The 12,705-nt window shown below is 41.9% G+C and overlaps 1 protein-coding gene across 1 annotated transcript in view; it reads left to right on the plus strand.

Annotated features, from left to right (window-relative positions):
* The window catches only part of micu1 (mitochondrial calcium uptake 1), a 37,174-nt gene extending 27,149 nt beyond the window's left edge, over positions 1-10,025 (plus strand). Inside the window, exons 6-12 of the mRNA XM_015346681.2 lie at positions 347-461; positions 1,687-1,769; positions 1,934-2,131; positions 5,142-5,279; positions 6,466-6,574; positions 8,028-8,117; positions 9,164-10,025. Coding sequence (XP_015202167.1) covers positions 347-461; positions 1,687-1,769; positions 1,934-2,131; positions 5,142-5,279; positions 6,466-6,574; positions 8,028-8,117; positions 9,164-9,324 — 894 coding nt within the window. The 3' untranslated portion in view covers positions 9,325-10,025. The remainder of the gene's footprint in view (positions 1-346; positions 462-1,686; positions 1,770-1,933; positions 2,132-5,141; positions 5,280-6,465; positions 6,575-8,027; positions 8,118-9,163) is intronic.
* The last annotated feature ends 2,680 nt before the right edge of the window (positions 10,026-12,705 follow it).

A 12,705-nucleotide genomic window follows, 5' to 3' on the forward strand; every position in this document is an offset into this window, starting at 1 on the left:
ACTCCAGTTATCCCTAGATTAGCCAATCAAGAGTGAGTTGAATGGTTCACATTCACATGTGGCATTTTCTTCATGGCGTTTCACCGCTGTGATCTCTATTAGTCTCATGAGTGCAGAGATGTACTGAGAGAGATGTAATATCTGTGTGAACACAGCAGGCCAGGGCCAGTGTACCCAGCAGAGACAGACAGTCCCAGGGTAGGGGGGGTGAGTTGGTAGACTTTGGGGAGGGCATAGGCAGAAACCGTTCTTATTTCTGGTTCTGTGGATCATGACAGAGCTGCTGCCACTGCTCTCGCAGATTCCTCTCCCTTTAATGATTTCTTCCTTCCCTCTGCTGCAACAGAAGCTGTCCCAAGAGCGGGAGAGGTTTGCTGATGAGGACAGTATTTTCTACACGCTGGGAGAATGTGGTCTCATTTCCTTCTCCGACTACATCTTCCTCACCACCGTCCTGTCCAGTACGTGTTTTTGCATTCACAGAAAGCCTGCCTGCCAGTCTGGTAAATTTACCCTACTGATTTGCAAAGAGATCAACATGCACCCGCCATTTAGCATCACTTTCATTATTTGAATGCATGTAAAGTCAAAGCTCAAGACACTCACTAGAGCTGCACTTTCCCATGCCAAAAGAGTTAATCGCTCTGTCTAGGAGAGTGGTGTGAAACATATGGCCTACAGTTTATCTTATCATGCAATGAAAATGTACAGACACACCTGCCTTCCAGGATGAGGATTAGACAGCTCTGATATTTATGTTTATATTTAAGCAAAACTCAGAGGCATCAGGAGCTGCAGGGATTTAGTATGGTATGAGAATGCTGTGGTGTACCTGTTGTAAATTAGTACAGTATTGCCGTCTTATGTGGCTTGTAGAAAATCCTATGCTTGTTTTAAACTGTAACAGCTTTAAAATGAACTTTTAAAAAATAAGATTCAAAGGCATTTAGTGATAATCTAGGTTAATGTACTGATCTTCCAGGGCCATTGGTCCTTATTCATTCCCCTAAATAAAACTCGTCTCCTCAACCTCCTCAAGCAAAAGAAAAAAAAACTTCCCACTATTTAGTGAGCTCTGACAGTTGTCTGTCTGAAACATTGAACTGAGAACCGAGTTTGGGAATGTAAGGGTTCTGTGCAGGAGTGTTTTTCTTCTTTTGACAATTCCTGTTAATCCCTGAGATAGAAGTTCCCGAGTATTTCTCATCTTTGATGAGCTCAATCAGAAACTGCCACTATATCACTGGAATTACAGGTTAGCAGTTAATTAAGATATCAGGTGTTCTTCCATTTTCCTGGGAAGGCAAATCTCAGGAGGAATGTATTAATTTGAACAGATTGTTTTAGTGTAATGAACGTGGTGCATTGTTTCTAGCAGTCACAATTATTTCTAAGTTCTCTATTCAAATGTACAGATCGCTTCAGGGGATTGAGGCTGGCTGACAGAAATTAATCTTTATGTGTAGAAATAGAAGGGTAAGGCCTTAGTCTTGAAGAAGACTGACTGTAGGCTGATAAAATCGCTGCACCAAAGCAAACACCTGCTGAGTAGTGGCGAGGTGAGCTAAGGTGAAAAGCCCCCTGTCAAAACACCTCAAATGCAGTGATGGTATGGTTATTACCCCTTTACGTTTGTATTCTGTTCAGTGCCTAGCAGCTCATGCCAGACTTGCTTGTGTCTTACAGCCCCTCAGAGGAACTTTGAGATCGCCTTCAAGATGTTTGACCTGAATGGGGATGGAGAGGTGGACATGGAGGAATTTGAACAGGTAGCTGGGTAGACACAAAAATAGAAATGAGTGGGCATTTTCCATCATTGGCTGCATTATTACCAGTCACTCATCAGAAACAGAAGTGCAGAATGAAATCTTTTCCTTTGGTGGCTCGCTGCATTTCAATTACTCATGCATTCTTTCTGATTAACTGCTTCTAGGTCCAGAGCATTATCCGGTCACAAACCAGTATGGGCATGCGACACCGGGACCGCTCTGTAACTGGGAACACCCTTAAATCAGGCTTCAGTTCTGCCCTCACCACATACTTCTTTGGTGCTGACCTGAAGGGCAAGCTGACCATCAAGAGCTTTCTAGAGTTTCAAAGGAAACTGCAGCATGATGTACTGAAGTTGGAGGTAAGGAAGATGGTGTAAGAGAGACGGCGAGAGTTGTGGCCAAGGATGTGGTTGCTAACATTTCTCAACTGAACTTCCAGGTTTGGAAAAGTCATGGAAAGTGTCTAGTTTCCTGCATGGCAGCAGTGGAGGGAGACAGTGCTGTATTGAGCTGACACTGCAGTTTGGAAATTAAAATTGAAGAAACTCGTTGTTGATGGAAGGGGCACTTCATGGGGCTGATTGATGCCCTGTAGACATGTGCTGCAGGCTGCTGTTTGTTCTACAGGAGTTTACCCTCTGTTAGCCACAGTACTGTGCCCATTGGTGGCATGACAGGAGCCTTGCATAGATCGGAGGCTATTCAGGAATCCCTTGCCTCCAGCTTTGCTCTGTGCCTGTCTCCCTCACTCTCTTACACATGCTGGGGAGCTGTCTCAGACAGAGAAACCAGATTTATATGGCATGCTTTGTCTTCCTCCTTTATGCATGGCTGTGTATCAGCACGTCTGTCTGGGGTGTAGTTTCTCTGTTGTAAATCGACCAGTGTATTCCAGACTTCAAGAAATAAATAGCCCATCACTGCTGACTTGGTTCAATTCTGTTTTTTTCTCTTGCTGAGGCAGCAGTCCAGGGGTTTATAGCAGCAAAGCTATTGTTATGTTTAGAATTAAGTACTTAAAAAGAGTATAATAATCCTTTCTCGTGCTTTGAATGGAAAATAACCCTGGCACTGCTTAATTCCTTTGAGTCATCTTCTTAAGAATGCTGCTGAGAAGGAACTCTGATAAACGTGCAGGAAGGACACCATAAATTGGGTCATGACTCCCTCTGTGATGACATGCCTAAATTGATGGCTCTCCATCTACAAGTCCAAGAGGGAGAAGCACCTGCACTCTAACCTCAGCTTGAGGTCACCTGTCCTAAATACCTGAAGGGAGTTAGAGGGACCCAGCAGTGTAGAATCAGCCATGTGGGATAATAATCAGTAATAATCACTAATTTGGGGAGGCTACTACTCCTGATGACACTCTGGGATGCTCTCTGAATCCCTGAGGCAACGTCACAGAATATAACATGACTGTGACCACAACTTCAAAAACACATAGCTGGAAGTAATTGCTGGGGTGTGAGACTGTACATAAATAGAGTTCTGCCCAAGATCTCCTCACAAACAAAATATGTTTTGTGACTAGCTTCTCATTTGAATTTTTCTTGATCAATGAAATAACACAGTTGGACATTTGTCGACTGTACTGAGGATCAATGAATTATTCAGCTTAGCAGCTATAAAACATGGATGAGCAGAAATTCTCCCCATCTAAGTCTCAACATGTGGCCAGGTCCACAAGTCTTGAGTCAAAGTGCACATTCACAGAATATAACATGACATAACATGAGAAGCTGTTTTTATGGCAAGGCCAAGCAGAACCCTTTCCATCCTCATGCAGGCAAGAATTGAATAGGCATAGAAGAGATCCACGATCCCTCTCCCTGTGGGACTTATAAATCTCAAAGACTTTGCCTGACTTAATATCTAATTCTGATGAGTATACATTAAGTTTTCACTTTAACATTTGAGAATTAAGTTTTATTCTAATGCGTATTTCCTTGATTAAGTTTAGTTCAGGGAAGTAGTTGAATACTTACTTGCCTTTGGAGCATTTCGGAATATGTGTTTGTATATGGTTAAAGTACATAGAAATAGAAATTAAAAAGTAAATTTCATTGGTTGGTCAATATGCTTGTATACCTTAGACCTAAAACATAATTAGAAACATACAAACGCTTTAATAAATAAGTGAGATAACCTAATTAAATTTGTAATGCAAAGACGTTAAATCCATTTAGATTATTAGCAAAATGATACACAAAGAAACATCCTTGTGAATAAGTATGTGAAGATGTGCTTAGAATATGGGCAGATCAAGTTACCCCTTATTTATGCTAAGTAAACAAATAGGTCACTTACTATTTCATACTGTATATCCTGATTATTGATTTTTTTCTACTTTATATACCATTGTGGTTCCAAAAATGCATTGGTAAGCGTAAACCAATGGTAAGAAATTGTAATTCCCATAATTATATTGAGGGTTCACAATTTGTTTCTCAACAATCTGTGGTTGCCTACCCTGGTTGATTTATAAGGTACTCCTTGAGTTTACTGTCCCAGTTTGATTTCGTAAATTCAAACTATCACAAGACTTCAGGGTTGATGTATCAGATGGTGTGGAATAGCCTTTCACTGAATTGCTGTGACACAAAGGAAATGATCACTGATGAAAACATTCCCATCTTGGGAATGAAGAGGTGGCTGTTGTTTACTACAGCTCTTCTGTGCGACTGTTGTTGTATTTCATTTTATTTATTTAAGTGAATATTGATCTTTAATAAACCGCTCACAGCTCCTGTTTTCCATGTTTGCATAGTGTTGTGTGGAAAGAGCCATTCTGTCAATATCTGCATCTGCGTGAATAAATACAGTCAATCACTTTCACTATAATATGTGCTTGAAATGTTTTAATTGCCAGTTCTGTGTGGATTTCATTTTACTACAATCCCTCAGGCTTTGTGGTCAGAGCTCGCTTGCTGACTGCAGTATGTCCTCAGACCTCAGGCTCCAGGACACCTGGTGTAATATCACATCACAGCCTTGTGGCGTTTTATTGTTCTTCAGTTTGTATGCAGGCACCCACGATCTGTTTGTCCCATTTGTCAGCAAATGCTAGTTCTTTACTGCATTATATGTATCGATTAAGTCTACATCTCTAATCCCTGCTATGAAAGATCACAAGCGTGTTGGTCGACATGCCTGTCTGACTCTCTCCCTGCTGCTAGTGAAGTGACCCACGAGTTCTTGGTGATGGAAATAGGTTCACTTGTCAAACCTCTTCAGGTTTCCTAAGTTGCAGTCCCATGCGCATTTACATAATGAAGTAACAAGGACCCAGCTCCCTATGCTGTGGCTAGTAGATCCCAAAGGGGTTCTGTCTGCTGTGCAGTGAACGTGCCTTCTGTGTCTCTGCAGTTTGAGCGCAATGACCCTGTGGACGGACGGATCACGGAGCGCCAGTTCGGTGGGATGCTTCTGGCCTACAGCGGAGTCCAGTCCCGCAAACTCACACAGATGCTCAAGAGCCTCAAGAAGCAGTTCAAGGACGCACCGGTAGGCGTTCCTGCAGCAGCGGGCTGGCGTTCCCCCCTGACCCGGTGCAAGTGAGAGGGGCCGAGCTTTGCCTCAGTTCGCTAAAAAAAAATCTACAGATTGCTTTTCAGCACGTACTTTTCCCATTTAAAACTGAACAATAAGCCTCTGTTCAGAAACGGCAGCACTAGAGTTAAGATTCTGAATTAAGACTGTGGGTCTTCTTTGGTCTTGGTAAATGGTGCCTGTAGAGAAAATGAGATTTTGTTTTAGAAAGAGGGGAAGTAAGACTTAAGTTGATGACATCAGGCTATTTTAATCTTGCAGAATGCAACGGAGTGAATGGCAACCTAAAGTGGTGTCGGCCCTGATACTAGACAGTCCTTTTTTACTGTAAAATTGTTAGTCACATTAATCACCAGGCTTCTTTGTGTAGCCGGGCTTAGTTATACCAGATCTACTTTGTTGCTCTGTAAGAATCACTCTGTGTAGAAAATTAGTAAGCACAGATAGATTGAATGGCCTGATTTCAACTTAACATTTTAATTTGTGCTCCTGTTGAGTAATGCTGTGCTTCTAATAGTCCCTCTATGCTGCAGTGAACTTCTGAGTTTACAGGGCGGAGAATAAACCCTGGGTTCACACCATTATGTGCTTACAGGATAGCACATTGTAAATCTGCTGCGCTAACATATCTCACCATCCCTTTAACGTGGTGTGCTGTGCCAGCGAAGAAGTCTTTTCTTGCTACTTCCAATTCCCTTCCAGATTTCATTTAAGATTTCCTCCCCTGTGGCATTAAAGCTAACTGAATCCTTGAGTAATGGCTCGGACTGCAGCATGAATCCTATCCAAGAGTTGTCGAGCCAGTAATAGCATGCCTGTGTGCCAGTGGGTTAATAATCACCTGTCCAGAGGCTGCAAGTCACCTGGGTACCTCTTTCTCAAAGTTTATCGTCGTGAGTCTGCATTCTGATTTTCCTAGAAATATACCTACTGGTAGTAAAGACAGTAGTAGGGCTGTTGTTTACAAAACACTACCATCAACAAACTGGAGTGACATAAAACAACTGTATTGTAGAGGCAGGAGAGACGGCCTCAGAGAGAGAGAGGGGTGAATAGCACAAGGTCTTAAATTAGTTTTAAGCTAATCATACTTTTCACCTTCACTGTTTGTTTTTGTGTCTCACTCTTTTTGTATCTGCAGGGAATAACGTTTGAGGAAGTAGAGAATTTCTTCACTTTCCTGAAGAATGTGAACGATGTGGACACTGCCCTGAGCTTTTACCACATGGCTGGAGCCTCCATTGACAAAGGTACCCAATCTTTTAATACAGGGTTGGGAATCCCAGGGGATCTCGAGTTCCAGTTAAAGTGATTCCTGTAACCTTGATTTCTTTTTCCAAAGAAGAAGTGCCTAGTGCCTGTAAATAGTTTGGGCTGTGTTCATAATCCAGTGTGCCTAGGAGATCTTGGAGTAGAAGCTGCCCAGGCTGTGCCAGTCTGGCTATATTAAGTCAGTTAAGTGGAGCGCTGTTTGAGTTTTGGTGTGTATCAGCCAGATTTCTAACCTAAGCTAACATGCTTAGGCTACACTACCAAAGCATTTTAACTCAGTGACCAAAATTTGTTGGATCTTTAATATTGGATCACACTACAGCAGACATGCACAGAAATGTGTATACACTGCATAGACACCCTCCTCTCCTCTTTTGTGTGCAACAGAGCCGAGATCAATAATTCAGAAGCAGGCTTTTTTACTGCTCTTTTATATTCTTTCACCTTCATGTCTTGTTTGCATTTGTGCTGTTTTGGCAAATTTTGGAATCAATGGAGGACAGCCAGTAGCAGCCTTCAGCAGTCAGTCATCTTACATTTTTTGTTCCCTTATCCTCCTGCACACTCTTCATACTCTGGGTCACTTGTCACCGTGCCAGGCAAGGCAGTTGCTATTGATTTCTGCATCTAAACCTGAACTATTACATGGAGTTTTTTGCATTTACTACTGTTTTTTTCAGGCTGTATGTTTTTTTTTTCAAGAAAATTAGTGCATTCTGTATTTAGTGTCTGTTTGCTTGCCTTTTGAAACGAGTACAGCCACCTCCTCAGGCCAGCTGATGTTACACAGTGTGCAGAATGAATTCCCTAACACTGAATGACAGCCAGGGCTTCTTCTGTTTTTAGCTCTGATCAGTATGGCCAGAGGGAGTGCTCTTGGACTCTGATTTGAAGGTCTGAATGTCCCAGGGGGTCCTCAGAAAAGCCTGGATCCCTGTCTCTTTCTCCTACATAAATAGAATCTGCATTAAGTTTAGCTTTTTAAGATTCTCGCAGTGTGCAAAAGTGGTGAGGAATTCGAATTTTCAGTTTAGTTTAAGTTAAAACAGGACCTACTGTTAGGTGATTAAACTTTGTAATAATGCCTGTTTCAGTGTAAAGAGACTAACCCTGTTGCACTGAAAGGGTGTTAAGTAGTGTTCCCTTTAAACGGGTAATGGTGAAGAATTACCGAGCTGTATTATAGGCTGGCTCTGGAGAGACGGTGCACACTGCATGAAGCTCAGGGGTAGCATATGGTTTTGCTGAGCAAGGTGGAATCATGTTTCCTGAAACACTTGACAGTATACTTCTACAGATGCGTGTCATGAATTAATCAAGAACACAGATGAATGAATGGTTTACTTCCCTCTTTATCCATATTTCTTTTTTCCTGGTTATGTTTCTCTCATTAACCTGCTCTCTCTCTCTGTATCTGCCTCTCTCTTTCAGCAACGATGAAGCAGGTGGCGCGCACTGTGGCCAAGGTGGAGCTGTCTGATCACGTGTGTGATGTGGTGTTCGCACTGTTTGATTGTGATGGTGAGCCATCCACTCACTATTTGTCTTGTGAATTGTTTGTGGTTGTTTTGCGATACCCTTGTACACTGGATATAATTGTGTACATTGTCAGAAGCCTTGGATCATTTCTGCTCTCTATTAGGCAGGGAATAGAGACAGGGATAAAACGGGTAGATACATAAAAAGGACACCTGACATAAGAGCTGTCTTGATTGAAGAATTGTGTTCAAGTTTATAGAAGCAAAGAGAGGAATAATCTTCAGTGCCATTTGAATTGTTGCGATGAACACAGTCCATTCATGTCACCTTTCTCATTGAGTTGTTAACAGTATAAGAATATAGGAAATGTTACAAATAACAGGGGGTCATTGAGCCTATTTAGCCCCTTTGATCACTAAGATCTAATTGATCTGAAGGTTTTGCCAAGCTGATTTCTTTTCAACAATATGGCTGGACAGCTTGCTTGTTCTAGATTCTCACAACCCTTGACTGTTGATTCCAAATAAGTCGATTGAGAATTATGAAGCAATTTCTTTGAGAACTTTGAGTACTTGAATCAGTTCCCCGTATAGTCTTCTTTACTGCAAGAGTAAAAAGATTCAGTTCTTTTGCTCAATCAGAGAAGGCTAAAAAACTTTTTGGAGTTGAACTTTATTGATTCATGAATCTCATCCTGAGTTTTCGTGAGTTGGCTTTAAAACTATAGCTGGAGAGAAAGCCAGGCAGAGCCAACAGTGGCCCAGTGGGAAGAGGGGCTGAAAGCCCTGTTGCAAAGGAAACTCAAGCTTTGTAATTCTCTGTGATCTGAACAGTTTAAAACTGGGATTATCCACACTGAAAAGGCCAAATTGAAAGCACTTTGTGGTGAAAAGGCCAGTGCAGCACTTAATCCCAGCCTTGATCCTAATTTGTGCTGCACTAGGCTATGTATATAAACCTGTCACTCAAACCCACATCCACTTCTGGTGGAATGGGTGACAGCAGAGCACTGAGTGGCAGCCTGATTCTTCCATCTGTTCTGTAGTTTAACTGGTTTAACACATCTTTCCAAATGCCCCCCCTTGTAGGAAATGGAGAGCTGAGCAACAAGGAGTTCATCTCCATCATGAAGCAGCGGCTAATGCGTGGGTTGGAGAAGCCTAAAGACATGGGCTTCACACGTCTGGTCCGAGCCATGTGGAAGTGCGCCCAGGAGACGGCCTGGGACTTCACCTCTACCAAGCAGTAACCAGGGCAGGGCCGAGGGGCAGCTGGGGCAGTCAATGAAACCTTCTACTGCAGACACCTCTTCTCGGAGCCAAACTCATTAAAACATCAGAAACAATTACTGCAAAACAGCAAGGAAAAAGCAGAGCAAACTCAGCCACAGCAGTGTCTGTTAGCTTGGCCTTGTCAGAAAGTCATGCAGCAGAAAGGTATTATTTATATCCGTAACCGGTACTGAGTTACTTTGTGAATTTAGACAACTTTGAAAAATGGCCAGTTAAATATGGCAGAGCTCTGTACAAACATATTTTGCCACCCCTGTTTCTCTTTTGCTAGAAACACACCTGATGTACCTGGCCCTCACAGACAACTGTTGCATTAGCTTTGGACATCCAAACCCTTGAGTTATAGTAGCACAAAGCTTACTGAATATTCTGCAGCTGTCTGAAGCATCAGTTGTCTGTCTTTTGTGGGTGTATCTTCTGGCAGGGGGGTCACATTTCTGCCCCTTACACCACACATTTCTGAGTCCTGTGCCTTGGGGTACAGACTACCAGGAAGAGGGAATTGAGTTCAGTTCAGGAGGAGATCCAGTTTTTACCACTGATTAAAGTGTCTTCCTGTAGGGTTTGCTGCACTACAAACATTGACTTGTAAACATGTGCTTTTTCTATACATATGTATGATGTCATACTCTATTAAATTAACTTTAAAAAATGCTAAGCAGTTTCTTGCCTTTATCTTGTGAGTTATAGCTCTTATATAACTATTTTCTTTTCTTCGCTCTGGGAAATGTACAGGAATCTTTCTCACGTTCTTATTAATAACATTAACAGGAGTATGAAAATAGCACTTTCATCCTGGGTATTCTGTTATTGTAGTGGAGTGTGTGGAATAAAAAGTACTGCTAGCTCCTTATAAAATAATGGCTAACATCTTAATTACAACAGATAATCTGACTGTTGTACGGAGCACCAAAAGCACTTTTGACTGATCTGTGGCGTTACCATACTCTTCTCAGCCTTTTTGGCTAAGATCAAGCTTGTGTGGCCTGATCATGTTTGAAACTTGGAACTAAAATTGGAACTAAATTGGAAACTGAGAAGGTTATTTCTTGAACTCATATCTTTGTGCTGAGTGCAACTATAATATTTAGTTCCCGAAGAAGACATCTTTTCTCAACCCCCTAACTGGGACCAAGAAGGCATGGCCAGTTTTGGGAGGTAACATTGAGGTCTGCCCACAAATGTTCACTTCCTTGCTTTGACCTGCCGCCGACATCAGTATTCCTCTGATGTAGGTCAGGATAGGCACTGCTGGTCCCTGCTCACAAATATACCCTTGCATTTCGGGCAGGGACTTTGTGCACTTTCTGAAGCAACATTACAAGACTTGCACAGGATGCCAAGATAGAAAATGTCAGTGAATTAAAGTGCTGAGTGACTGATTCCATGTACATGTTGTTAAACTCATGACTACACAAAGAAAATGGAATTAAAACTACATGACCAGTTGTATAATCACAACATGCCCTCGGATTTTATTGCTTACTGGGATTGTGCTGTATTGGGTTTTAATTTCCCTCTTGCAGTTTTGTCCTAGTTGCCAGTGACACTAGCCTGGTAGGGCAGGCAGGAGCAGAGGTGGTGTAGTAAAGGCAAAGCCAGCCTGCAGTGTGCTGAGCCCTGCGTCATGAGGAGAAGATTGCTGTCAGCAGTTCTCTCTGATTAAAATGGACAAGGCAGACAGTCCTTCTCTACGACCTGCACTACTAAAGAGCACTTAAGAGTAATTGCTGAAAATGAGATTGACTTGGAGGGCCTCCTTCATCTGTATTCCCATTTGATGGCCAAGCATTTTGCTGCTGCGTGTGTAGCTCTGAACTGATCAATGGAAGTTCCAGCTAATAACCAGATTATTAACATGTGCTAGGTTAGCATTGTGCTGTCATTGGGGATTTTTAACAGCTACGAGCATACATATAGTCCATTTTGGTTTTTGTTTTTAAAACACAATACACGAATGTTGGATATTGATTGAATATTTTGATGCTGTTTGATTAATTGATCATTCAGGAATGACTAGGATATAGCTGAGTGACTGCAGTTGCATAAGCACTTAGTCACCACATGAGAGAGAACAGATTGTGATAAGGTGATTTTACCTGTTAAACATAAACTTTGTAAACAAAATGTAAATAGAAAAACTGAGAAAGAAACCAACACACCCGATTTATCAAGAGCACAGCACCTGTGTTCCATTAGTGCCATTAACACCTTAGGTGGGACTCAATCCAGCACTGGAACAACAAATTATCTTTTTTTGGGACACCCTGATGGACTTGATCAGTAGTGAGATTGTCTGCAGTGTCAGTGATATGCAGTAGAAGATCCTCTGTAGTGAATAATCATGAACTGTTTGCATGGTTCAAGACTGGGGCCTCACTAGCTGCCCTGCCTGAAGACACATCCCGATATGACAGCAGGACAGCCCTTGTCATCATGCTTGTCCTGCAACAACAGTTTTCTTGCAAGATGAGAATATGACACTTATGCCATGGATGCCCTACTCACTGGACCTAAATCACAGTGAGCATTTATGGTATGAGCTAGGATGATGAGTGACATCTAGTGCTCAGAAACAAGGCATGGTTGTCTAGGTTCAACAAGAGAAATGTGACAGAAATAAAGACAGCATCTGCCTCCTGATGCCAAACATCTATCACAGATCTGCTTTACTGCTTCCCAGTGGTTCACATGCATGCTATAAGACTGACTGCCTTTCATAGAGGACCCCTGTTGATTATCAATATTGATCAGTAAAATGAATTACCCTATGTCAGATTGGAATCAATAAAAAAGTCTGTGTACAACTGCCAGAAAAAAAGGTGTTATTTGCTCTATAACTATGAATTTGTTACTGCTGTGACACATTTTACTCTCAAAACATTTACTTTCTGGTTCTAATCTGTCCTTTTACAGGCTCAAATCTAATTAGAAAGCAAAAAAGAAAACAGGTGCCAGTAGGTCCTGTGAGGCTCATATTATGAAGGCTTGTCACTATGAAGGTTGATTGAAGAGGCTTCTTTTGGGAGTCTAGGTCATGCATTTGCTATAAACCTGGCACTCTTGCTGAAATGTACCAGTGGATGGATTTACTTTGAAGTTGTGAAATTCATCAGGCCCCCGTGCAACATCCCATCAATATTTATCAGTTACAAAGATGGGAAATGAAAAGCACCCATGACAGCTTTGTAATGCATGCAAGTCCAGGAGCAGCAGAGCAGATCTAAAATGCTGGTTTGAGCATGCTGGAAATTAGCTATTGAAACAAGTGGCAGCCCCTATTCTAGGGAGGGGGTCTATGTACTGGTTAGTCTGAATGATTTATTTGCTCCTCTAAA

This window comes from Lepisosteus oculatus, chromosome 4 (assembly GCF_040954835.1).
Source record: "Lepisosteus oculatus isolate fLepOcu1 chromosome 4, fLepOcu1.hap2, whole genome shotgun sequence".
NCBI classification, from domain to species: domain Eukaryota; kingdom Metazoa; phylum Chordata; class Actinopteri; order Semionotiformes; family Lepisosteidae; genus Lepisosteus; species Lepisosteus oculatus.